The 25,259-nt window shown below is 51.9% G+C and overlaps 2 protein-coding genes across 2 annotated transcripts; one reads left to right on the top strand and one right to left on the bottom strand.

Annotated features, from left to right (window-relative positions):
• The first annotated feature begins 917 nt into the window (after positions 1-917).
• Positions 918-18,585, top strand: MAP3K10 (mitogen-activated protein kinase kinase kinase 10). The gene is made up of 10 exons (XM_053604316.1): positions 918-1,679; positions 7,002-7,182; positions 10,258-10,406; positions 10,897-11,072; positions 11,659-11,905; positions 13,202-13,318; positions 14,936-15,110; positions 15,217-15,329; positions 15,686-16,387; positions 17,981-18,585. The coding sequence occupies exons 1-10, from the start codon at positions 995-997 to the stop codon at positions 18,301-18,303; spliced, it is 2,868 nt and encodes a 955-aa protein (XP_053460291.1). The 5' UTR covers positions 918-994; the 3' UTR covers positions 18,304-18,585.
• A 164-nt stretch (positions 18,586-18,749) lies between these two features.
• Positions 18,750-21,730, bottom strand: TTC9B (tetratricopeptide repeat domain 9B). The gene is made up of 3 exons (XM_053604340.1): positions 21,002-21,730; positions 20,238-20,420; positions 18,750-18,974 (listed from the first exon to the last, which is right to left on the bottom strand). Exons 1-3 carry the CDS (start codon positions 21,420-21,422, stop codon positions 18,847-18,849), a joined length of 732 nt encoding a protein of 243 aa, XP_053460315.1. The 5' UTR covers positions 21,423-21,730; the 3' UTR covers positions 18,750-18,846.
• Between the last annotated feature and the right edge of the window lie 3,529 nt (positions 21,731-25,259).

The following is a 25,259-nucleotide window of genomic DNA, read 5'->3' as shown; positions in this document are numbered from 1 at the left end:
GCGGACTACATTTCCCGGCGTGCACCTCGCGCCCGGGGCTCGGGGGGCAGTCCTGCCGCAGGGACCCTGTCCAGGCTGGGGTCCCGGCGGGACAGTTATCATCACTCCTGCAGCTCCTACTTTCTTTTTGCTAAGCGTGTCCATAGCGGCCAAATCCCGGAGGGTTCCCTCCTCCAGGAGCCGGGCACACTGCGTCCGAAGTGGGCATCTGAGGCCGGGGATCTTTCCTCGGAGGACTCCCTCGGCCCCGCGGAGTACCCACTGCGGCCCAAGGCTGGCAGAGGGGCTCGGGGGTTGGGGGACTGGGGGGTCGCGGCTGGGGACTGGCCCGAGGCCGCACAGCCGGAGACCACAACTCCCAGGCGGCACCGCGCGGCGACGGCGGCCGCGCGTCACTCCGGCACCGCCGACGGCCCCGGGAAGCGGCGGGCGGGGGCAGGGGCTGCGGCCGACCGGGAGGCCGGTGCCGAGGATGGGGGCCGCCCAACCGCCCCGCACGTGAGGAGACCGAGGGGCGCGCCACCCCGGCCCGGGGCGGCCGCCCCCGGGGCCCCGCCACCCCCGCCCGGCCTGGCGGCCGTAGCCCGGGATGCGGAGCCGGGGGCCGCCGGTGGAGCTGCGCTGGGTGAGAGGCGCGGGGAAGGGGGACTGCCTGCTGCCCTCGCCCTCGTTCCCCACCGGCGGGCCCCGGCAGAAATTCAAGAGCCTCGCGGCCAGATGCTCTTAGCGCGCTAACACTTGGAACGGACAGGTGAACCTGCCGCCCTGCTCCCACCCCGCCCCATCTGGACGACCGAATCGGAGGGGACAGCCTTGCCCTTTTTCTTAAATATATTTTTTTCTTGCTCCTGCGGAGGACCACCCTAGCCATGATCCCCAGGAGCCCCGTGGAGCCCGCAGGGACTGCCCTTCATCCTGGCCGCCTGGGCCTGCCCTCTGCATCCCGCGGGCAGCCTGAGTGAAACGGCCTCCCGCAGCCCCCGACCCCTCCCCCATGGAGGAGGAGGAGGAGGGGGCGGCGGCCAAGGAGTGGGGCACGACCCCCACGGGGCCGGTGTGGACCGCAGTGTTCGACTATGAGGCGGCGGGCGACGAAGAGCTGACACTGCGGAGGGGTGACCGCGTCCAGGTGCTTTCCCAAGACTGTGCTGTGTCTGGCGATGAGGGCTGGTGGACCGGACAGCTACCCAGCGGCCGTGTGGGTGTCTTCCCCAGCAACTACGTGGCCCCCAGCACCCCTGCCGCACCCGTGGGCCTCCAGCTGCCTCAAGAGATCCCCTTCCACGAGCTGCAGCTGGAAGAGATCATCGGTGTAGGGGGTTTTGGAAAGGTCTATCGAGCCCTGTGGCTTGGCGAGGAGGTGGCAGTCAAGGCCGCCCGACTGGACCCTGAGCGGGACCCAGCAGTAACAGCGGAGCAGGTGTGCCAGGAGGCCCGGCTCTTTGGAGCCCTGAAGCACCCCAACATCATTGCCCTTAGGGGCGCCTGCCTCACTCCACCACACCTCTGCCTGGTGATGGAGTATGCCCGAGGGGGCGCGCTGAGCAGGGTGCTGGCAGGTCGCCGGGTGCCCCCTCACGTACTGGTCAACTGGGCTGTGCAGGTGGCCCGGGGCATGAACTACCTACACAATGATGCCCCTGTGCCCATCATCCACCGGGACCTCAAGTCCATCAACAGTAAGTGGTGTCCTCTCCCGAAAACTTCCTTCTGTAGAACCTTGTGAGGACAAGTTAGGTGGTGGGAAACAGGGTGCAGGGACACCAGATGACACTCACTGTCCCCTGGGCAAAAAGGGGCAGCAGTACACCTTCAGGGCCAGGTGAGGCAGGCCCTGCCCAAATTAAGGGAAGAAAAGGAAGCTGAGAAACGTTGAGGGACCTAATTGGTTCCCAAGCAGCAGAGTCACAGTCGCTGAGTAAACATATCCATGAACACTGTAACAGACCCTGCAGTCTCTGCTGGAATAGGACAGATGCAGTGCTTGCCTTCATGGCATTCACCATCCAGCTATGATGTCAGGGACCACCTGGCAGAGGCAAAAAGAACCTACCTGCCTGGGTTAGGGAGTTAGAGTTTCTCAACTGCGGCACTACTGACATTTGAGGGTAGATCATTCTAGTATGGGGCTGCCCTGTGCGTGGTAGGTTGTTGCTTAGCGGCTTCCTTGGCTTCTACCCACTAGATGCTATTAGCATTCTCCACCCCCTGGCCCCAGCTATGACAACCAAAAATGTCTCCAGACATTGCCAAAGTCCCCGGGGGGTAGGATCACCCCCAGTTGGGAACCACCTCCTGGAGTTCTCCTAGGCCTTGGCCCAGCTGGCCGAGGCAAACAGGAAAAGATGAGGGAGGAATAAATGGATGTGCCTTATGTAAAAGCTTCCAGGCTGCCTGATGGGTTCTCAAAGTTGATTGGTTGGTTAAATAAATAATGGAGGCAGGTAGAAGGGAAGGTTGCCTAGGACTCTTATCCAGGTTGAGGAGCTTCTCCTGTGTCATTAATTGAGCATCTATTAAGTAGGACCCCAACAAGGATCAAAACAGACATCATTTCTGTTCATAAACAATGGTAGAAATTTTATTCATTCCACAGTTATTTCCAGAGTTGTGTGCCGGAGCCTGTCCTGTGGATACAGCAAACACAAAAAAAATCTCACCTTCTAGGCTCTCCCATTCTTGCTTTGCACCATCTCCCTTATTTTCTTCATTCGTTTATTCATTCTCATATTTGATATTTGTCAGGCCAGATCATGTGCTAAGCAAGAGGGATCAGCTATGGATGAGACCAACACGCTCCCTGCCTGTACATCATTCAAACCTAAGCTGGTTTGCCCTCAATACTCACATCTCCTTTGCCACCTTTGCCCTCAATACTCACATCTCCTCCACTCCTGATTGCTATCAGTTCTATAGCTTGAAATTTGTTGAGTCCATCCCACTATTTTTAGAAGTTTGTTGCTGTGCCACCAACAACAATTGTAAGCCCATAGAACACGAGGGCTGGGTCTTCTTGCCTGCTAAGCCTGACATTCATATACTCAAATATATACCAAGTGAACCACAACATGCTGAGGCCTGTGCCAGGACTGGGGGATGAGCAAGACACAGGTGGTCCAGACCTTTATTGGTGCTTATGCCCAGTAAACAGAGGCAGGACTACCCAGCATGTTTCTCTTAAAGGCTGGGCCCCTTCACAACCCTGATTCACAATACACCCCACAGCCCCAAGTTTTTCAGTAGCCAGTGCTACTTGGACAAAGGGTTGATGGGGTTCTTAAAGGCAGGGCTTCCTCCTATGACAGAGGGTTCGCTCTGTGCCTGAAACAGAGGACAGAAGACACAGGGCCTCTGCAGCACTGCTTCCCCCATTCATCTTGCCCTAAGGAGCTCCTCATGTGGTATCATCCACTCATTGTTCAGTCGTCCAATAATTCTTAAGCTCATATTATGCACTAGGCACTGTCCTTGGCTGTGAGATTGTAGAATTGAACAAGACAAGATCCCTCTCTCCCACCCAACCACATGTTAATGGTACTTATATACAAGTGAACAGGAAAAGATGATTGATAGACGGGTGCCAAAATTTCAGAGAGTTTCAGGGGCTCTCAGTGAAATAAGGCAGATTAAGAACAGGACAGAGGGAACTCTTTAGTTTGGACAGTCTGAGAAGGCAACATTTGAGCAGAGACATGAACAATAAAGACTCAACCTTGCAAAGATCTAGGGAAAGAAGCCTTAGCAAAAGCGAGACCCTGTCTCTACAAAAAATAGAAATATTAGCTTGACTTGGTGGCACGTACCTGGAGTCCTAGCTATCAGGAGGCTGAGGCAGGAGGATTACTTCTGCCCAGGAGTTGGAGATTGCAGTGAGCTATGATGCCACTGCACTGTAGCCCAGGCAATAAAATGAAACTGTCTCCAGAAAAAAAAAAAAAAAAGATCTGGAGGAAAGGGGAAATAGCAGGGCAAAGGTCCTAACATGGGAATGAATGTGCCTCACGGGAGGAATCGCGAGACCAAAACAGCAGTTGAGGCAAAAGAGAAAGGAAATGACATCAGAAAGGGGCCAGGTCACATAGGGTCTTGGGGGCTTACCCAATGACTTTGGGTATTTTATTCAATGTAGTGGAAGCCAATAGAAGCTTTTAAGCAAGAGGTAACATGATTAGATACAGATTTTAAAAGGGAACTGGTTTAGCCCCAGCCCGGGAGATGCAGAAATAAAGTTTAAGATCATGTGGTATTCCCTCTGTCACAAGGGGGTTTTTTTGTTGTTGTTTTGTTTTTTCGAGACAGAATCTTACTTCATCACCCTTGGTAGAGTGCTTTGGCATCACAGCTCACAGCAACCTCAAATTCTTGGACTTAAGAGATTCTCTTGTCTCAGCCTCCCAAGTAGCTGGGACTACAGGCACCTGCCACAACACCTGGCTATTTTTATAGACAAGGTCTTGCTCTGGCTCAGGCTGGTCTCGAACCTGTGAGCTCAGGTAATCCACCTGCCTCAGCCTCCCAAGTGCTAGGATTACAGGTGTGAGCCACCACACCCGGCCTGTCACAAGGTTTTTATACAGGAAAGTTGGGTACCAAGGAAGGGAAAGCTTCTGAGGTGGTAGAGCCACAGGCTGGGAAGTCACAGGAGGCATCAAGGAAGAGGTGGCAAAGGATGGACGAGATTACCAGTTGTGTGACCTTAAGTGATTTATTGATCTCTCCAACTCTCAGTTCCTTCATCTTCCAAACAAGCATGATAGTAGAATTAAGTAATAATTACATCATTATTATTATTATGACTGGGGAGGTAGCCAGGAATGGTAAAAGATATGGAATCTTTGGAACGGAATGTTAAAATACAATTGTGGAACAATTATGGTGACATCACATACTAATAAAAATATTTAACACTTCTAAAGGACCTACTGTGCTTCAGACAATAAATCATTACTAAAACCCTAGAAGATAAATACTGTTATCATCCCCATTTAACAGAGGAGAAATCTTAACCTAGAGAAAGACAAGGTAATCATACAAGGTTGTGCCCGGATTCAAACCCAGACAGTACACTATACACTTAGGGCCTCTGGTTTGTAGAAGGTAGTAAAATATCATAGCAGTTAAGAAATTGGGCTCCTGATGACCAAATTAGTTCAAGTCTTTGTTCTGCCACTTTCTTTTTTTTTTTTCTTTTGAGACAAAGTCTTACTCTATCACCTTAGGTAGAGTGTCATGGCATCATAGCTCATAGCAACCTCAAACTCTTGGGCTTGAGCAGTCCTCTTGCCTCAGCCTCAAAAGAACCTAGGACTATAGGCATGCACCACCGTGTCTGGCTAGTTTTTGTTGTTGTTGTTGTTGTTTGTTTTTTGAGACAGAGTCTCAAGATGTCACCCTGGGTAGAGTGCTGTGGTGTCACAGCTCAAACTCTTGGACTTATGTAGTTCTCTTGCCTCAGCCTCCCAAGTAGCTGGGACTATAGGCGCCCATCATAACACCCAGCTATTTTTTGTTGTCATTGTTGTTTTAGCTGGCCTGGGCCAGGTTTGAACCCAACAGCCTCAGTGTATGTGGCCGGCGCTCTACCTACTGAGCTATGGATGCCATCTTTTTTTTTTCTATTTTTATTTCATTTCATTTTACTTTAAGACAAAGTCTCACTTTGTTACCCTTGGTAGAGTGCCATGGCATCATAGCTCACAGCAACCTCAAATTCTTGGGCTTAAGAGATCCCCTTGCCTCAAACCTCCTGAGTAGCTGGGACTACAGGTGCCTGCCATAATGCCTGGCTATTTTTAGAGATAGGGTCTTGCTCTTGGCTCAGGCTGGTCTCCAACTCCTGAACTCAGGCAATCCACCTTCCTCGGCCTCCCAGAGTGCTAAATTATAGGCATGAGCCACTGCACCTGGCCTTTTTTTCTGTTTTTAGTAGAGGCAGGGTCTTGCTCTTGCTCAGGCTGGTCTACAACTCCTGAGCTCAAGCAATCCACCCACCTCTAACTCCCAGAGCACTAGGATTACAGGCGTGAGTCACTGCATCCCGCCTATTCTGCCATTTTCAACCCACGTGATCTTGGCCAAATGACTGCTCTGAGCCTTGATTTGAGTCCATAAAAATGGGTTGGTTGCTCATGAGTCAGCTGATGTAGAGAGCTAGGCAAGTGCAAACATCAGCCGTGATTAGTATCATTGTTAGTGATAACCCTAGGCAGCAAGTAGCTGGAATCATTTAACACCTCCAAAATTTGGTGTCTTAAAGCAACAACCATTTATTACTATTCATGCTTTTGCAAGGTACCAGGTAGGTAAGCTGACGAAGGCTAGGCTGGGCTGAGCTGGAGAGGCTCATCTTCCTTGGAGCAGCAGGCTAGGCAAGGCATGTTGATGGTGGTGGCAGGAGTGCAAGAGAGTGCAGAGATGTGAGGCCTAGGCTTGAAACTGGCACCTGTCATGCACCTCAGTCTTGGCCAGAGTCATACGGCCACCCCAGATCAGAAGATGGGGAAACATACTCTGCTTCTTCAGTGGAAAGAACTGCAAAGCCACGTGGTAAAGAGCGTGGGCACAGGAAGGAGCCAAATCAGGACTCCTAGCTGCAGTGTATCACAGGGGTGACAAAGACAAAAGGGAAACCACATTCATCCCTTCTGCTATGGTTTATGGGTCCCACTTCCAGGGAGGGTGGAAATTCAAGGCCTGAACCAAGTCCTTGGCCACTGGGTCTTGATCATTCATTGAACTCCCCAGAGCCCAGGTTAGAATCAAGAGGGAAGATGATCCCAGGGAAGCTCCTTACTCCATCTTGGGTGCCAGGGACAGAGATTAGACCATAGTAGAAGGGCTCACAGGTATATTCTAGCCCAGGAAAGGATCTGCCACAGAGTGGGGAAGCTTGAAGTAATGAAAGGAGAGAATAGTACATTCCAGCTGAGGCAGAGGGCCAAGATGCTTGGGTCTGTATCCCAGCAGGTCTGGGATGACCCACCTTTCTTCCCATCCCACAGTCCTTATTCTGGAGGCTATCGAGAACCACAACCTCGCAGACACGGTGCTCAAGATCACAGACTTTGGCCTCGCCCGAGAGTGGCACAAGACCACCAAGATGAGTGCCGCGGGGACCTACGCCTGGATGGCACCGGAGGTTATCCGTCTCTCCCTCTTCTCCAAAAGCAGTGATGTCTGGAGGTGCTGAAGCGTGGGGCTGGGGTGGCTTCCAAGAAGTGAGGGAGGGAGGAAGGGGTGAAGGTAGAGTGGAAGGGATGTTTTCCCACTGGAGCCAAGATCTGGGCCTGGCAAAGGGGCCACTGGGAAGGTCAGGCCACCAGACAAGCACCCAGAGTCACCCGCTGCTAGCAGAAGTGGCAACTGAGGGGCAGCTTGGATCAGACAACCCAGAAGGTAGAGAGACAGCATGTGAACATCAGCACTAACACGCCCCTCAGACCAACCACGACACCACCCACTTTTGTCAAACCGGAAATTGAGTTCTTTGGAGGCATTCATTAATCCATTCGTCCAATTGCACTGGTTCTAGGATACAGACATGAACAAAAATAGACACAGTCCCTGCCCTCGGGAATGGTAAATAAATAAACACCCAAGAAGATTTTCTTTTGAAAAAAAATCTCTTTTTAAGTTCAGAAAATTGGGCTTGGCACCCGTAGCTCAGTGGTTACAGTGCCGGCCACATACACCGGGGCTGGTAGGTTCGAACCCAGTCTTGCCCTGCTAAACAACAATGATGACAACAATAACAACAAATAGCCGGGCGTTGTGGCGGGCGCGTGTAGTCCCAGCTACTCCGGAGGCTGAGGCAAGAGAATCGCTTAAGCCCAAGAGTTTGAGGTTGCTGTGAGCTGTGACAGTACAGCACTCTACTGAGGGCAACAAAGTGAGACTCTGTCTCAAAAAAAAAAAAAAGTTCAGAAAATTGTAAAATAATTTTTAACAGATAGTAAGTACAGCAATGTTAAAAGCTGCTAGGAGGTTGCTAGGAAGGACTTGGAGGGCTGGGAGATGACTTTGGGAAGGCTTTTCTGAGAAATGATACTTTGGTGAGTTCTGAATGACAAAGGAGGTACTGAGGGGAGAACTAGAGCCCGTATGTTCCAGAATCAGCAGTGAGCCCTGTGGCTGGAATGGGGGGATGGGGGGGCAAAGAGGAGGAAGGCTGGTAGGCCCTGGGGGTGAGGGAGCCCACTTCAGGGTTTATTCTAAGCAAAGTGGGCCACCGTTAGGGGCATTTATGAATGACTGGATCTTATTTAGCATTTTAAAGGCTCCCTGGGCTGTTAGGTGGAAAAGACCAATGACCAGACTGTTGCTGTCACCAGGGCCTTCTGTTTAATGGGAGCCAAACCCAGGTCTCCCCATTTACTGTCCCCATCAATTCCCAGCTGAGGCTCCAGACTATCCAAGCAGCAAATTAATGGGTGTAGGGCAGGGACATATCAGACAGGAAGTCTCTGGCTCAGCGTAGAGCAGAGCAGCGCTCTGGGAGAATTCCAGCTGGCTTTTCATCAGGCATTCATTTATGGAACCAAACATTTATTAGAGCCCACATGTTAGCTGCAAGAAAGAGAAAACCCAAAATAAAGACAAGACTGAGGTTTATGTTCTCATGTAAAGCCCAGGATTGATACGGTGCCCCTGATGTCAGGGACTTGGGCTCCTATGTTGGGATTCCTGAATAGGGGTGTTGTTTGACCTAGGGCAGGATAATTCTTTCTTGTTAGGTACTTTCCCCTACTTCTCAAGACACTAACTATACACGGCTCCCAGCCACCATACATCAGTAATGCTTCCCAGTCATTATGACAATCAAAAGATCCCTGCCAGTTTTCAGGGACATAAGAGAGGTGGGAGGATCCTGGTACCCAGATGAAAAGCAATGTTCTTTTCCTCCACCTTGTGTGACCTCCATTTCCAAGTTTGCTTCATGATCCAATATCGTGGCTGCTTGAGCTCTAGCTTTTATACCCAACATTCCAACCAGTAGGAAGGAGAAAAGAGGAAAGGGGCACCCCTTCTTTTTAAGGACACTTCTTGGAAGGTAGTTGCCAACTGCACACTCTGCTACCTCCCATGGGCCAGAGCTATAGCCATTTGTGCACACTTAGCTGCAAAGGAAGAAGGAAAATTAGTGCAGGCAGCATATGGCCAGGGCAGATTTACCAGTGCTGGCACTGCCAAGGGAGGAGAGGCTGTCAGCTGCATGAGGGTATTGGTTGTGTCTATCTCATTCCAGTACCTAAAACAGTGCCTGTCACACAGTAGCACGTAATAAGTGTATGTTGAATGAATGTGTGAGTGGTTATTGGAAGAGAACAGGGATCTACTACATGTCAGGCACTGCACAAAATGATGATCAGGATCCAGAAAGATGTACCGTTTACCGGGCAAGGTGGACACCAGGTGACCGTAGCACAGTAATGCATGCTCTGGTGTGGTGTATCCGTTAAGCACTATCACAGGCATCAGGCAGACCTGAGTCTGAGTGTGGCTCCACCACTCACTTCTGTGTGACCTTGGACAAACAGCTTAACCTCTCTGAGCCTGCACCTGCTCATTGGATAAAATAGGGGTCATACCATTACCTTCTGCCTTACAGGGCTGTTGGGAGAATTACCAAGAGAGTCTAGCACAGTGCCTGGCCTGGAGTAAGTGCTTTGTAAATGTTAAATAGTGTTAACTTGTCTTTAGAGGTAAGTGCGGCGTGTTCTATGGGAACATAAAGGAGGGGCCTCTGAGCTAGCTTTGGAGACTGGGGAATCAAAGAAGGCTTCCTGGCAGAGGGGTCTTGGATTGAGACTTGCAGGACAAATAGTTACACAAGGGGAAAGTGTTCTCAACAAAGGGAACAGCATGTACAAAGCGCAGAGGTTGGAGAAAACGGTGCTTTTTCAGTGTGGCTGCAAGATGAAGTTGGGGTTGCAATGGACTGAGAGTATTTAGAGATGAGACTGCAGGAGTCATGGAAGGTAAGGGCCAAGAAGGATGGATTTGCCTGGTAGGCATGGGAAGCCCACTGAAGGTTTCTAGACCAGGGTAAGAGAAGAGAAGCGAGCAAAGGAGAGCCAGACTCATCCCATTTATTTGCGAACAGGCCCATGGAGGTCAAATTAGGCCCTGTGGTTTTATCAGCCAGGGCTGGAGATGTTGGGGTGAAGGCAGCCCACCGTGGAACTGAAGGTGGGACTGGGGTGTAGGTAAGCATTGGGGTGGGCTGCAGCATCACTCCTGCCTCTCCCCTACCTGCAGCTTCGGGGTACTGCTCTGGGAGCTGCTGACAGGAGAGGTCCCCTACCGTGAAATCGACGCCTTGGCTGTGGCATATGGCGTGGCTATGAACAAGCTGACTCTGCCCATCCCCTCCACGTGCCCCGAGCCCTTTGCCCGCCTACTGGAGGGTGAGCCAGGGCCCTGTGGAGAGGGTAGGCCCAGCTTGGAGTGGCAGGGACTCTCAGGCCCAGACCTCTCCCTTGCACTCCCATCCATACCAGTGGGCCCAGGAATGAGAGGGAAGGACTGGACCCCATCAGACTATGAACAGTTTCCTCACAGTTGGCTCTGTATTTCCCCCAGACCCTTGTTCTGGCCAGGAGCTCTTGAGGGTAACCCATTAGTATTAATTGGCCCCAGGATTCCTCCCTGGGGAGGAATGATGCTCACTTCTATCACCAGCCTCTCCTTAAGGAGCGGGTCCCTGAGTTTCTCTCAGCATTTCATTGAGTAAAATATTGGCAAGGAGCTTGGTTTTAAATTCTTTCCTCTCAGCTCCATAGAAACTGTTTGTCCACAGCCCCCAGAAATCTTTTCTTCCTCCAAGCAGTCTGATTCCCCAGAGCATGACCACTGACACCCCTATTCCCAACTACTGTCCTTCCCCTCTCACCCCAGAATGCTGGGACCCAGAACCCCATGGACGGCCAGATTTTGGCAGCATTTTGAAGCGGCTTGAAGTCATTGAACAGTCAGCTCTGTTTCAAATGCCACTGGAGTCTTTCCATTCACTGCAGGAAGACTGGAAGCTGGAGATTCAGCACATGTTTGATGATCTTCGGACCAAGGAGAAGGTGAAAGCAGAGGGCAAGGTGGGAGGGATGGAACAAGATCCCTGAGTTCTGATGCCTAGGGCTGCTCAGAGTCCCTTCCCCTAAACCCCAGCCTTTGGGTCCATACAGGGTCAAGGGAGCCTTTTTTGCATATTAAGAAAGGACAGCCTCCTGTTGGTGGATTAATAAGAAAAAGGCACCCTGTACTGAAGTACTTACAGGTGATATTGCATGATGTCTGGGCTTGGCTTTGAAATACTACCACAGAAATGAAGAGAGGGTGAGAGGAAAGGACAGGGATACAAGATTCTCAAATCATAGGTAATTGTTGATATTGGATGATGGTTACATAGGAGTGCACTATTCTCTGCTTTTGTGGCTATTTAAAGCTTTCCAAATTAAGTTAAAAAAGAAAAAGAAAAGCTAACATAGTCCCCTGCCCTGGCACCCAGCTTGGCTAGTGAAGAGTGAGTTGGATGGTAAACCCAATATGCCCCACAGCAGAGTGTTCTTGTGCAAGGCCCTGACCAGTCCCAGTAGCCCTGGGTCCATCCTTAGGGATCAGAGTGGCCGAGCCCCTCCCCCAGCCAGTGCATCTCCTCCCCAGGAGCTGCGGAGCCGGGAGGAGGAGCTGCTGCGGGCAGCGCAGGAGCAGCGCTTCCAGGAGGAGCAGCTGCGGCGGCGGGAGCAGGAGCTGGCCGAGCGCGAGATGGACATTGTGGAACGGGAGCTGCACCTGCTTATGTGCCAGCTGAGCCAGGAGAAGCCCAGGGTCCGCAAACGCAAGGGCAACTTCAAGCGCAGCCGCCTGCTCAAGCTACGTGAAGGCAGCAGCCACATCAGCCTGCCCTCGGGTATCTGCCATGAGCATCCCTCCACACCCCCCAGAGGCTGTGTGGAGCACCCCTAACCCAGGGTCTATCTCTTCCTTTCATTTTTATTTTTAAATTTTTTTATGCTAAATACATCACACCAAGAAAATGACCCCAAAACTATAGCTAAATGAGTTATTTTAATCACCTCCCTCCATGAAAGCAGAAAGAACCTCACAGCCTCCCTGGGTGCTTTCCACATGGCCCTCCAAACAACCTCACTCTACCCCCAAAGCGGAACCCCTTTACTGACTTTTAGGGCAATCATTTCTGAACTCTTTTTTGTAGTTTTTATCTCCCAGCTATCTTTTAAATATCTTTTAATCTGCCTCTTCCACCCCCTTGCCAATAATTTGTTGAGGAACATCAGTCCTGTGTGCCACAGTCTGGAATTTGCTGCCTGCTTCCCCCTGGTATCAGTTGCCATGTTCCTCTGTCCCCTGAATTTCCTATACTTTGTGCTAGTCCTTGACCATTTTGGACCTACAAAAATAGAAGTGTCATATGGATCAACCTAATAAGGTTGGTTCTCAAGGCTTAATCAGATTCGGGTTCTGCTAAAAATAGAAAAACTAGCCAGGCATTGTGAGGGGTACCTGTCATCTCAGCTACTTGGGAGGCTGAGACAAGAGGATCACTTGAGCCCAGGAATTTGAGGTTGCTGTAAGCTATGATGCCATGGTGCCAGGGCAACAGAGTGAGACTTGAAAAGAAAAGATAAAAGCTTTTTAATTTACATCTATTTATTTTTTTATCTACATTTAGATTTCATAAAATTTAGAGTTTAAGTAGGTACATATACCCAAGTTGTTCTAAACATGCTTAAATGTTTCTGATAACCAAATTGAGTATCTGTTTTTAAATTTAAACTTAAACTTCTGTAATTACAATTAAATAAATAAAGGCTAAACCTCAGTTGTACAAGCCACATTCCAAATGTTCAGTTGCCACTTGTAGTTAATGGCTACCATATTGGACACTCAAGCCTAGATCCTTGGTCAATTGGGCTCTCATGCTTGTTAAACCAGTTAGATAGCTGCTTCTCTTCCCTACTTCCCAGAGTGCTGACTCAGGGAGGGGCCAGGATTTGCATTTCATGTCCCAGAGCTTTCTAGCTGATGGAGACACTGCTGTTCTGGCAACCACACTTTGAGAACCACTGCATTAAGGAATGAAAAATGGTGGTGTTCCCATTCTGTCATTCCTCTATACTGCTACAAAGAAACTTGGTTACCTGTGGAACCATTTGCTTAGAAAAGCTTCTTTTCCTTTTTTCAGGCTTCGAGCATAAGATCACAGTCCAGGCCTCTCCAACTCTGGACAAGCGGAAAGGATCTGATGGAGCCAGCCCCCCCGCAAGCCCCAGCATCATCCCCCGGCTGAGGGCCATCCGTCGTGAGTATTTCCCAAGGCCCTGACCAGTCAGTTGTTCAATCAACAAATATTTTTGAGCACACACCCAGCACCAAGCCAGGCAATAAACAAGGAAACAAATCAGTAAGCAGGTTAATGTCCAGTAGTGATAAGTGCTGTAAAGGAACTCAGGGGAGGGAATAAGAGAGCAGGTATATTTAGGATTCTGCAGAGAACCAGGAATAGTAGCATGTATTTAGGTATATAGAAAGAGATTTATTAAGAAGGATGGGTTCACGTGATTGTAAAAGCTGGGAAGTCCCACAGTTGGCCATCTGCAAGCCGGAGGCTCAGGAAAGCTGGTGATGTAGTTCCAAAGGCCTGAGAACTAGGATCACCAATGTCTGATTTCAGGAGAAGATGGATTCCAAGCTCATGCAGCAAATTCACCCTTTGTCTGCCTTTTTGTTCTATATGGGCCCTCAACGGATTGGATGAGGCCTACCCACATTGGTGAGGGCCAATCCTTCTTTACTCAGTTTACCCATTCAAATGCTAGCCTCTTTGGGAAACACCAGCTATCTACGCATCTCATAACCCAGTCAAGTTGACTGATGCATAAAATTAATGATCACAGAAGGATTGCTATTTTACATTGAGGCCTGTCTGAGGAGGTGAGGTTTGAGCAGGGACCTTCATGGTAAGAAGGAGTAAGATGTGCCAAGACCCAAAGGCAGAGTGCCCCTGGCAGAGGGGACAGTAAAGGCAAGAGCCTGGAGGTGGAACAAGCTAGGCATGCTAACTCTTAGCCCACTTAGCTGGGAGAGAGCATAGGTTTTGTGGTTAAGGCATCCAGAGGGGCTAGATCATGCAGGGCCTTGAGAGCCAGGGTGAGGAGTCTCAATTTTCTTTTAGATGCCATAGGGAAGCGCCTAAAGGGCTGTGAGTGAGGCCGATCTAATTGTCATTTTCCCTCCAGCTGCTGTGAGAAATAAAGGTAGGGAGACTGATGAGATGGTGGGGGTTGGACCAGGGGAACTGGAAGGGAGAGATGGCCACAGCCAGGACTACATGGCAGAGGCACAGTCATCGGAGTTTGCTAATGAGTTGAGGGGTGCAAAGCTAACTCCTGTTTTACCCCATCTAACCCCAGCCCTGCCCCCACTCACAGCCCCTTTACACGCTTCTGCTTGGATACCTGCTTTATACCTGGCCCAGGAGGTCAGTCTAGCAGGAGACACGGAGACAAATAGCCATATAGCAGTTGCAAATGCTAGTACAAGGAATGTTTGAAGTGTGGCAGGCATAGAGAAGACCAGCTGACAGGAAACTAACTACCCAGAGGTGGACGCTGAAGGGTGGCAGCCCCTCAAAATGCATAGTGAAGGGCTGGGCTGTGCCAGGCAGATGAGGCTGAGGACCTTGGCAGGGAATAGCTTGAAGTTGCCTCAAATACCAGGCTGAGGAGTTGGGACTTTTTCCTGAGAGCAGTGGGGAGCTATGGGAGGATTTATAGCAGGGAGGATCATGAATGGAGTTAGAAAGATCCTTAAACGCATAGGTGGAGGGGGGAATCTGTGGTGGGGAGCATGAAGGCTGGGTGCCCAGTAGGGACAGATTCTCCATTACCCAGTAACCAGGTGGCTTCCCTTGACCCAGTGACTCCGGTGGACTGTGGTGGTGGTGGCAGTAGTGGCAGCAGCCCCAGTGGCAGTGGGACTTGGGGCCGCAGTGCACCCCCAAAGAAAGAAGAGCTGGTTGGAGGCAAGAAGAAAGGCCGGACATGGGGGCCCAGTTCTACCCTCCAGAAGGAGCGGGCTGGAGGAGAAGAGAGGTGAGGTGCTGGTGGTGCCAGCCCTGCACCCTGTGCCCTGCCCCTAAGCCCAAGTCAGCCACAGGGCTGAGGGCCCCTCCCTCCAATCTCTTGGTACTGCCTGCAGGCTGAAGACCCTGGGGGAAGGAAGCAAACAATGGTCATCAAGTGCCCCCAATCTGGGCAAATCCCCCAAGCACACACCTATGGCCCCTGGCTTTGCCAGCCTCAATGAGATGGGTAAGAGGGTAAGGGGGGGACGTTCCCTGGCCAAAGGAGAGCATATCCCAGGACAAAGTGGGGAAGTCCTTCCCCAGGGCTGAGGGGAGAGGACAGGATTCGCTGGGCCAGTGGAGAGGAACATTCCTGGAAAAGGAGACAGCAGGTCCCCAGGGAATGGGTGTCATTTTCATTCCCACAGGCAAGGAGTACCCTTTCCTGAGCCCACTGGGCGGGGGGGGGGGGGGGGAGGAGATTCTAGAACAGTGCTTAGTGGGACGTGGTGGTCTTGCTGTTGGAGGGGTCACTGGGGGCTATCCCTTGCCACCAAGTGCTCGCAAGCTCAGCAATACCGTGATGCCCCTCTCCCGTTGCAGAGGAGTTCGCGGAGGCGGACGGAGGCAGCAGCATGCCCCCTTCCCCCTACACGACCCCGTCCTACCTCACCGTGCCGATACCCAATGAACCCTCCCCAGGGACGCGGGTGCCCTGGGAGTCGGCACCGGCCGCGCCCCCTGCCCGGCTGGGACACAGCGCCCGGCGGCGCTGCGACCTCGCACTTCTGGGCTGCGCCACGCTGCTGGGCGCCGTGGGCCTGGGCGCCGACGTGGCGGAGGCGCGAGCTGCGGACTGCGAGGAACAGCGGCGCTGGCTGGACGGCTTCTTCTTCCCCCGCGGCGGCCGCTTCCCTCGGGGTCTCAGCCCGCCTGCTCGCCACCCCAGCCGCCGGGAAGACTCAGCCACCGGCCCGGGCCTGGCGCCCTCGGCCACCCTCGTGTCACTGTCGTCTGTCTCCGATTGCAACTCCACGCGTTCACTGCTGCGCTCGGACAGCGATGAGGCCGCGCCGGCCGCGCCCTCCCCAGCCCCCTCCCCACCCCAGCCCGCGTCCCTGTCCTCGCCCAGCACTAACCCCCTGGTGGACTTGGAGCTGGAGAGCTTCAAGAAGGACCCGCGCCAGTCGCTCACTCCCACTCACGTCCCTGCGGCGCGCGCAGTGAGCCGCGGGCACCGGCGGACGCCATCGGACGGGGCGCTGGGGCAGCGGGGGCTGCTCGAGCCCATGGGCCACGGCCCTGGTGAGTGAGGCGCCCTCACCGCGCCCAGATCGCAGAAAACAGCCCTGTCCCTTGCTCCGGCCTAGGTACAATGTCTAAGCCCAGCCACCCACTAAGGTGGCAGCTTCAGGTTTAGCTTGGAGGAGGGAGGATCTGAGTTCCCTTGTCCATCCTCCTGGAAGCATTGGGGGTACCTGGGTGACTGAGATTCAGGATGAATCAGGGATGGCAAATTGATGCCTGCAAGAACAAGGCAGGAAGGGTCAGCAAGGTGGCTCACGCCAGTAATCCTAGCACTCTGGGAAGCCAAGGCGGGTAGAATGCCTGAGTTCGAGAGCAGCCTGAGCCAGAGTTAGACCCGGTCTCTATTCCTTTGCTGGTTGTTGTTGTTGTTGTTGAGACAAGAGTCCCACCTTATGCCCTGAGCAGAGGGCAATGGCGTCCTAGCTCACTGCAACCACAGACTCCGGCTGTGGGCATCCCGCTGCCTCAGCCTCTGGAAGCCACTGGGATTGTAGGCGCTCGCTGTGGTGCCCGGCTGCGTCTCACTCTGGTTCAGGCAAGTCTCCAGCTCCTGAGCTCAAGTAATTCTTCCTCCTTAGCCTCCGACAGTGCTGGGATTACAGGCGTGAGCCACCAAAAACTAGCTGGGTGTTGTGTTGGGCACCTATAGTCTCAGCTACTTGGGAGGCTGAGGCAAGAGAATTTCTTAAGCCCAAGAGTTTGAGGTTGATGTGAACTTTGACACCACAGCACTCTACTGGGGGCAACAAAGTGAGACTGTCTCAAAAAAAAAAAAAAAAAAAAAAGGTGGTTTTAACAATAGTAACAGTTATGACTATAGTAATGACTCTTGGGTAGCACTTGGGCTAGTCACTCTTCCCTGTGCATTTAATCATGACAAAGATGATTGTCATGATAGAAGATTGCTGCTTGCTTTACAATTGTTATTGTATTTAATCCTCACTTATGTAGTGAGGTGCTGTTTTTCATGGGTTTTGTGGAGTTTTGTTGTTGTTTTGTGAGACAGACTCTCACTCAGCAGCCTCAAACTCTTGGGCTCAAGCAATTATCTTGCCTCAGCCTCCCAACTAGCTGGGACTACAGGCACTGGCCCCAACGCCTGGCTAATTGTTTCTATTTTTAGTAGAAACTGGGGGTCTCACTCTTGCTCAGGCTGGTCTAGAACTCTTGAGCTCAAGATCCACCCATCTTGGCCTCCCAAGGTGCTAGAGTTACAGGAGTGAGCCACCTAGGCTAGCTGAGGTGCTGTTTGTATAATATCATGTTTGAGGTTTCTCATAAGTCTATCTGCATGACCCTGGCCCAATGTAGAAGACTCTGGAGGATGGGGGCTTTGGCTAGAGGGATGCTAAGAAACTGGCTACAAAACGTTGCCCACCCAGATGAGTGAGCAACTGGGAGTGGTTGGGACCTAAGTCAAGGTCCAAGCACTACTGGTGGCTATTGCCTTGCAATAGAAAGTGGCCCCTTCAAGATCTGTGGATTTTTTAAGAGAAGCTCAAAATTCCACTTTACATGTAAAACCTCCTTGGTTTTAAATGCCACCCTCTGTTCCACCCCCACTCACCTCATCTGACCCTCTTTTACCAGGCCCTCGAGACCCCCTGGACTTCCCTCGCCTGCCTGACCCCCAGGCCCTGTTCCCAGCCCGCCGCCGGCCCCCTGAGTTCCCAGGCCGCCCCACCACCCTGACCTTCGCCCCAAGGCCTCGGCCAGCTGCCAGTCGCCCTCGCTTAGACCCCTGGAAACTGGTCTCCTTCGGCCGGACACTCAGCATCTCGCCTCCCAGCAGGCCAGACACTCCAGAGAGCCCTGGGCCCCCTAGCATGCAGCCCACGCTGCTTGACATGGACATGGAGGGGCAGAGCCAGGACAGCACAGTGCCCCTGTGTGGGGTACATGGCCCCCACTGAGGCCTGCCCACCACTGCCCGCCTGGGCAGCCATGAATGTAGCGCCCCAGGCCCCACCCCAGCCTGCCATGCCACAAGGTGGGGGAGGCCCTGGGCAGGATACTCAATGCTATTTATTGGGGAAGGGGGGAGGGAGGAGACTTAATTTATTCCTTTATACCCCAGGGGGTGGAGCCCTGTGCCCACCCTTCACTGGGGAGAGGGTGGGCAGGGATACTCAGGGACAGGGCATCATGGGGGATTTGGCACAAAATGCAGCATTAAAGGTAACCCCTGCCCCCTACTGAACTTGGCTGTATGTCTTTCCCTGGCCCAGGCTCTGATGCTGGGTCATCCCCAGTGGGACACTCCTCACCTCACACACCCTCCCAGGACCCTCATCCAAGAGATGAGGCCCAGGCCCACGTCTCCTTCCCAGTCCCCATAAGAATGCCACACAAACAGGTAATGGTCACCGTGATAAGTGTTTTACCAGTGAACACATGAACTGGGGGAAGTTACATGTGAGATGGGAGGGAGTAAAGACAGTCCTCCTGCACTTGCCTCAGCCAACCACATCCCGAGTCCCAGCCCCAGATGCGGCCCCCGCCCCAGCCCCACTGTCTTCCCGCTGGAGGCTGCAACGGTTCATCTTTAGCTGAGTCAGCTGGATGTAGCGGAGGACGTTGGTGTCTGCAGGGAAGGTGGGTAGGGCATTATCTGGGTGACTGGAGATAGCAGGTGACATCTACACACTGTGGCTCACACCTCATTCTCCCCAGTCTCCAGTGGGTGCCCCACACACCCAGTATTGTCACAGCTCTTTTCCCCAAGCTGCAGCCACAACCAGCAGAGCACAGGCATGTCACACCTCCATCCTTCTTGTATTTGCTATACCCACTGCCGGGAACGCCCCCTTTGCAGTGGCTCCTGTCACACGTCTACTCATTTTCCAATGGTATCTGTGAGAAGTCTGTTCTGAAGCCACTTAACAGGAAAATTAATCTTACCCCTTTGTTCCCACAACCTGTGTCACAAACCTGTTGTGATCCCTCTTCTCTTCTCATTAGCTTTTTTTTCTTCAAACAGTCTCCTTTCTGGCACCCTGGCTAGAGTGCAGTGTCATCAAAGCTCAGTGTAACCTCCAATTCCTGGGCTCAAGCAATCCTCCTGCCTCAGCCTCCTGAGTAGCTGAGACTACAGATGTGTGCCACCGTGCCCAGCTTATTTTTTCTATTTTTAGTAGAGATGTGGTCTCACTCTTGCTGAGGCTTGTCTCAAACTCCTGACCTCCAGCGATCCTCCTGCCTCAGTCTACCAGAGTGCTCAGATTGCAGACATGAGTCACTGTACTGGGCCCTCATTAGCTCTTAACACAAAATTTGACTGATGTGTCTGTCTGCCTGCATACACACACACCCACACACCTGCCTGTGATCTTCCAAAGGACAAGGAACAATCCTTCAACTCTGCTAATCACACACATGCACATACATACACACCAAATTCCTGGCATTGCCCAACCCAGGTGGATAAGTGGATGATGGAAAGGTGAATGAATCAGTGAGTGCGAATGGGTTGATTGGTAAGTGGAGGAATGAGTGTGTGTACTGGGGAAGACATAATGGAGATGACAGTGGGTGAGCGGATAGAGGAGTGGCTGAGCAGGTGAACATGGGTTGGATCAATTACAATATTTGAGAAGTGGTTGGGTAAATGTCAGAAGAGGGATGGGTGGACGGATGTTTGGCCGGTGAAGAGATAGCTGAATGAATGGTGGGTAGGGAGTAGGTGGATGGTGAGGGGAACGTCAGTTAATGTACAGCTCTCCCATCAGGCAGCCCCACCAGAGGACTCTGCACCCCTGCTCTGATCTTCCTGCCCTTGTTTCCTGGACTCTAGTCCCTTTCCCTGCCCCGGGTCCAGCCCTCACCTCTGCCCCGCCCAACCCCTCACCTGTGGGCTCTCGGCTGCGGGCCTCCTGCAGGTAGCGCAGCGCGCGTGCGTAGTCGCCCAGATGGTAGAAGGCAATGCCAGCACGGTAGGTGGCCTTGAAGTTACCCTGCTGCTTCTCCAGCACCTTGAGACAGTACTCGCGCACGCGTTCATAGTTCACCAGCTCCGACTGCAGCAGGCAAGCTGCGGGGGCGCCGCGGGTCGGTACCCTCAGAGCCTGCAGGCACTCCCAGGACCCACCTGACCTGGGGCCTGCCCTCCAGGTTGCCGGGAACCGGCCTACAGGTTCACTCAGGCCACCCGGGGGTGCCAATCTGGTAGCCGATCAAAATAGACTCAATCTGCGCTGCCACTAGAGGGCGCAAGCGATACGGACAAAAGCTCTTGGACGATTAGCCATAAGGTTTCATTAGACCAGAGTATTAAGGGCGCTCGCAGAGGGGAGGGACCGGGCCTTGAATGGCTCACTCAGGGTAGACCTTTCTCACCTTAGGTTCGCTTGTGGCAGGGAATGACTCAGGAAAAGGGGCCCCAAAGACCCAGTCCAAAGCCTATTTCCTGCGTCCCAACTCCCTCCATCCAGAGATCCCTATGGTCCCCTGCCCCCAGTCCCTTTCCTGATCAAGTTCTGAGGTCTCCCTGAACAGACCACAGCCCTGGGCCCTTCAGCCTCCCCACCCACCAAGGCCCCAAGGGGTCCTCATCACCCCTCACTCCCCATGTCTTACACACATGCCCCTCTGTGCCCCGCGACGGCACCGTACCCGTGAGGGAGTCATAACACTCCACCTCCGTGTTCTCCACCAGTCGCCGCTGCTCCTCGCTCAGGCGCGCGGGCCCAGGGCTGCTGGTGGGCCCGGGGGCGGGGGTGGGCAGGCCGCCAGGGCGGGCCCCCTGCGCCGCCTTCAGCTGCAGCAGTGCCCGGTGATACTTGCCAATGGCTTCCCGGAACTTCTTCTCTCTGTAGCAGCGCTGGCCCTCCGCCTTGAACGCCACGGCGGCCCGCAGGCTGCTGTCGAGTGCCGCACCCAGGCCCCCCGACGGCTCTGGAGCGGGACCTGGACGAGCCGAGCCATGGCGGGAACCTGGCCCCGGGCCCGGCGGGGAGAGGGCGGGAGGCGGGCGCGGCGGAGGCTCCGGGGCAGCGCTGAGCATTAGCACCGGGGACAGCGCGCCGCGCTGCATTGTGGGAAACTCCTGCTGCCGCCGCTGCAGCTACCGCATCGCCCCCCGCGGGGCTGGTCCCCACCCTTTCTCCGCCCCCGCACCTCCGGCAACCGACTCCGGCTGCCCCCTATGGGTCTAGAGAACCCCCTCAAGACTTTCTTCACGCTCACCTTCGAATCAGTCCACGCCCTAGATCTTCAGTCGGCTGCTCTCTTAACCATTCCGTTTACTCTCCTCATCCTCCCGCCTGCTCGCTTCCCCTATACCCAAAGCTCTCCCGAAGATTTCTAGAAGGAAAGGATGAGCCTGGAGGAAAAAGTAGGAAGATATCAACCTCTCAGAAAGTTGGCTTTCAGCCCACTAGCCATCTGACATATTGGATAAGAACATAGGACATAGACTCAAGCTGCTCAAATTCAAATCCCTGCTAATTTTCTCATTAGTTGCATGATCTGACAAGTTCACTTAAATTACCAGGAATTCTGCATCCTCATCAATAACATGGAACAAAAATATCAACTCTAGAATTCATTTATTTATGCAATAAATATCCAGTGATATCTTTTCTGTGCCCAGCTCTGTACTGGGTGATACTGGGACATAACGGAAACAGAGAGACCTTCACATCCTATCTTCACTGGGCCCCCAGTCCAGACAGTGACAGCCCTGAGTGGGCTAGCCTGGGAAGCTCAGGCAGAAGGGTCAGAACTAGGATGGGTAAGGGGGCATGCAAAGGGGGGGGCTGGAATGAGGGGGCACAATAGGTTGTGAGGTCCCAGAAGTGCCACCTGTCCTGGGCTAAGTGGTGAGTGAAGGCTTCCTGGAGGAGGTACTAACTCTGTAAATAAGAGATATCTGTGTCTTGCTCTCAACCAGCTCACCAATGAGGTGGGGGGGGACAGCAAGAGGGCAGACAAGTCCCCAGTCAGTGACAGCCCAAGGTGAGTAGCACAATAATAGAGTGTTCAAGAAAGGAAGCATGGGGAAGGCTTTCAAGAGAAAAACAGGGTAAATGTTTTAAGTAAGCAGTAAGCTGCTTACTTAGCTGTGGGACCTTGGCCAAGTTCCTTGAGCTTCCTCCAATTTAACTTCCTCTGTGTGACATGAGGATAACAGGCAAGTTTAGCTCAGAGTGGCTGCAGGGACTGAATTATATTATGCAAGGTAAAGTACTCAGCACAGGGCCTCATCCAGCAATGGACAATTAACAGCCGGGGTTTCTTATCCTCCATTAGACTCTGGGTTATGTGATCATAAATGCCTGGCTCTGAGTCAACACACATACACACTATAGTCATTGAACAAATGAGTGAATAGCCTTATGTATTACCATTCCTTCCCCCTCCCCCAAGACACTAACTTGGGTCCCAGCCCGTGTTTCTTCATTCTCCCCACCCCTTCTGTCAATTCCTCCCCCACAAAAGTCCCATTCAACAGGCTTAACTCGGCACCTTCCATCCCAATAGCAGCATCTGCCTCTCCTCTATCTCTTACTGAACTTTACAGAAAATGGTTTTGCTGAGTCTCTCCTGTATTCCTGAGTTCCAACCTTGGGATGTTCAAGGTGTCTGACCTTGAACGCCTCAGGGATAGAAACATGTTCCTCTCTGTGCCTCCAAATCCAGGCTCCATGAGGAGTCTAAAATTCCTGAGCTTTGGCTCAGCACCTGTAGCTCAAGGGGCTAAGACACCAGCCACATACCCAGAGCAGTCAAGTTCGAATCCAGCTCAGACCTGCCAAACAACAATGACAACTACAACCAAAAAATAGCTGAGCGTTGTGGCGGGCACCTATAGTCCCAGCTACTTGGGAGGCTGAGGTAAGAGAATCACTTAAGCCCAAGAGTTGGAGGTTTCTGTGAGCTGTGATGCCACAGCACTCTACCCAGGGCAACAGCTTGAGGATCTGTCTCAAAAAAAAAATAATAATAATAAAATATAATTCCTGGCTTGGCACCTGTAGCTCAAGCGGCTAAGGCACCAGCCACATACACCAGAGCTGGCAAGTTCAAATCCAGCCCGGGCCTGCCAAAACAACAATGACAACTGCAACCAAAAAATAGCAGGGCGTTGTGGCAGGTGCCTATAATCCCAGCTACTTGGGAGGCTGAGGCAAGAGAATCGCTTAAGCCCAGGAGTTGGAGGTTGCTGTGAGCTGTGATGCCATGGCACTCTACCCAGGGCGACAGAGTGAGACTGTCTCAAAAACAAACAAACAAACAACAACAACTATATATATATATATATATATATATACGTAATTCCTGAGATTCAATTCTTGAGCCGTGCACTCACCTTTCTCTACCTCAGATGTGTTTTATTATTTTTTTTCCCTTTTTTGGCAGTTGTTGGCCAGGGCCAGGTTTGAACCCACCAATGCCAGTATATGGGGCTGGCACCCTACTCCTTGAGCCACAGGCTCCGCCCCCCTCAGATGTGTTCTAATTAAAAATATGGAGAGCCTTTCATTCAGAGAATAAATGTTCTCTGACCAAGTAAATAGTTAAGTACTGGGACACAGTAGCAGGAGACAACTGTACCTAAATCGGTCTTGCTAGGATGCACTTCCCTATCATCCTCAGGCATTGTCCTAAAGGTTTGTGTAGGTCATTAAATATGAAATGTTTGATATAATAAACTTTTTTTTTAGTCAGAGTCTCACTTTGTTGCCCCCCCCCCGGTAGTGCCATGGCATTGCAGCTCCCAGCAACCTCAAACTCTTTTAGACTCCCAAGTAGCTGGGATTACCGGCCCCCGCCACAACACCTGGCTATTTTTTTTTTAGAGACAGGGTCTTGGTAGCTCAGGTTGGTCTCAAACTCATGAGCTCCCAGAGTGCTGCAGGTGTGAGCCCCCATGCCCAGCCTTGATATAATAAACTTTTGATTTGATATCTCCTACAAGCAATATAATTAAAGTAAACTAGTTTTGCTGTTTGAACAGTAGTTTATGCCAGCAGCAAAGAAGCCCTAAAAGTAAGTGACAATGGCATGTGGCATTTTCTACATCTTGTTGAGAATTGAATTTTCTTCCTTGCAAGAAGTGGTCCAAAGCCTGGAAGAAGTGGTAGTCATTTTGGGCAAAGTCTGGTGAATATGGTGGATTACAGAGTTTCCAAGTCCAGCTTCTGTAGTTTGAGCAGCATTGTTCGTGCAATGTGTGGTTAAGCATTGTTTTTCAAAAGGATTGGCCTGTCTCTATTGACCAATCTCAGCTGCTTAATCACAAGCAACCTCATCATTTTGTCCAATTTGTTGCAGTAGAAGCTATTGTAATCGACTGACCAGATTTCATGAAGCTGTAGTGAAGAATGCCAGTGCTAGACCACCAGACACTATTAGCTTTTTGTGGTGAATATTGAGTTTTAGATTGTTTCAGAATTTCATCTTTATCCAACCAAATGCTTGTGGTTGTCAAAAAGAAGCCATTTTTCATCAGACATAACAATACAGTGTAAGAAATGGCTTGCCATTATGTCAAGACAGCAAAGAAAAATAAGCTTCACCTGAGCAAGGGTAAGACCCCCATCTCTACTAAAAATTAAGGCCAGGCATGGTGGCTCATGCCTGTAATCCTAGTACTATGGGAGGCCAAAGTGGGAGGTTCCTTTTAGCTCAGGGGTTTAAAACCAACCTGTGCAAGAGTGAGACCCTGTCTCCACTAAAAGTAGAAAAAGTTAGGCATTGTGGTGGGTGCTTGTAGTCCCAGCTAATTGGGAGGCTGAAGCAGGAGGATTGCTTGAGCTCAGGAGGTTGAAGTTGCTGTGAGGCTGAGGCCATGGCACTCTAGCCTGAGCAACAGAATGAGATCACCTCAAAAACAAAAACAAACAAAAATAGGGCGGTCCCTGTGGCT

Source organism: Nycticebus coucang, chromosome 10 (assembly GCF_027406575.1).
Source record: "Nycticebus coucang isolate mNycCou1 chromosome 10, mNycCou1.pri, whole genome shotgun sequence".
NCBI classification, from domain to species: Eukaryota; Metazoa; Chordata; class Mammalia; order Primates; family Lorisidae; genus Nycticebus; species Nycticebus coucang.
Note: the sequence above shows the minus strand (reverse complement) of the source record. Positions and strands in the feature narration are given on the sequence as shown.

Excerpts from the sequence above, each read along its gene's own strand:
- MAP3K10 (XM_053604316.1), top strand. The coding sequence starts at position 995 with ATGGAGGAGGAGGAGGAGGGGGCGGCGGCCAAGGAGTGGGGCACGACC. Across the intron at positions 11,906-13,201 it reads CCACATCAGCCTGCCCTCGG|GCTTCGAGCATAAGATCACA; the intron begins GTATCTGCCATG and ends TCCTTTTTTCAG. Across the intron at positions 15,111-15,216 it reads CGGGCTGGAGGAGAAGAGAG|GCTGAAGACCCTGGGGGAAG; the intron begins GTGAGGTGCTGG and ends TACTGCCTGCAG.
- TTC9B (XM_053604340.1), bottom strand. The coding sequence starts at position 21,422 with ATGCAGCGCGGCGCGCTGTCCCCGGTGCTAATGCTCAGCGCTGCCCCG. Across the intron at positions 20,421-21,001 it reads GTGTTATGACTCCCTCACGG|CTTGCCTGCTGCAGTCGGAG; the intron begins GTACGGTGCCGT and ends GCGCCCCCGCAG. Across the intron at positions 18,975-20,237 it reads CCGCAGCCGAGAGCCCACAG|ACACCAACGTCCTCCGCTAC; the intron begins GTGAGGGGTTGG and ends CCTTCCCTGCAG.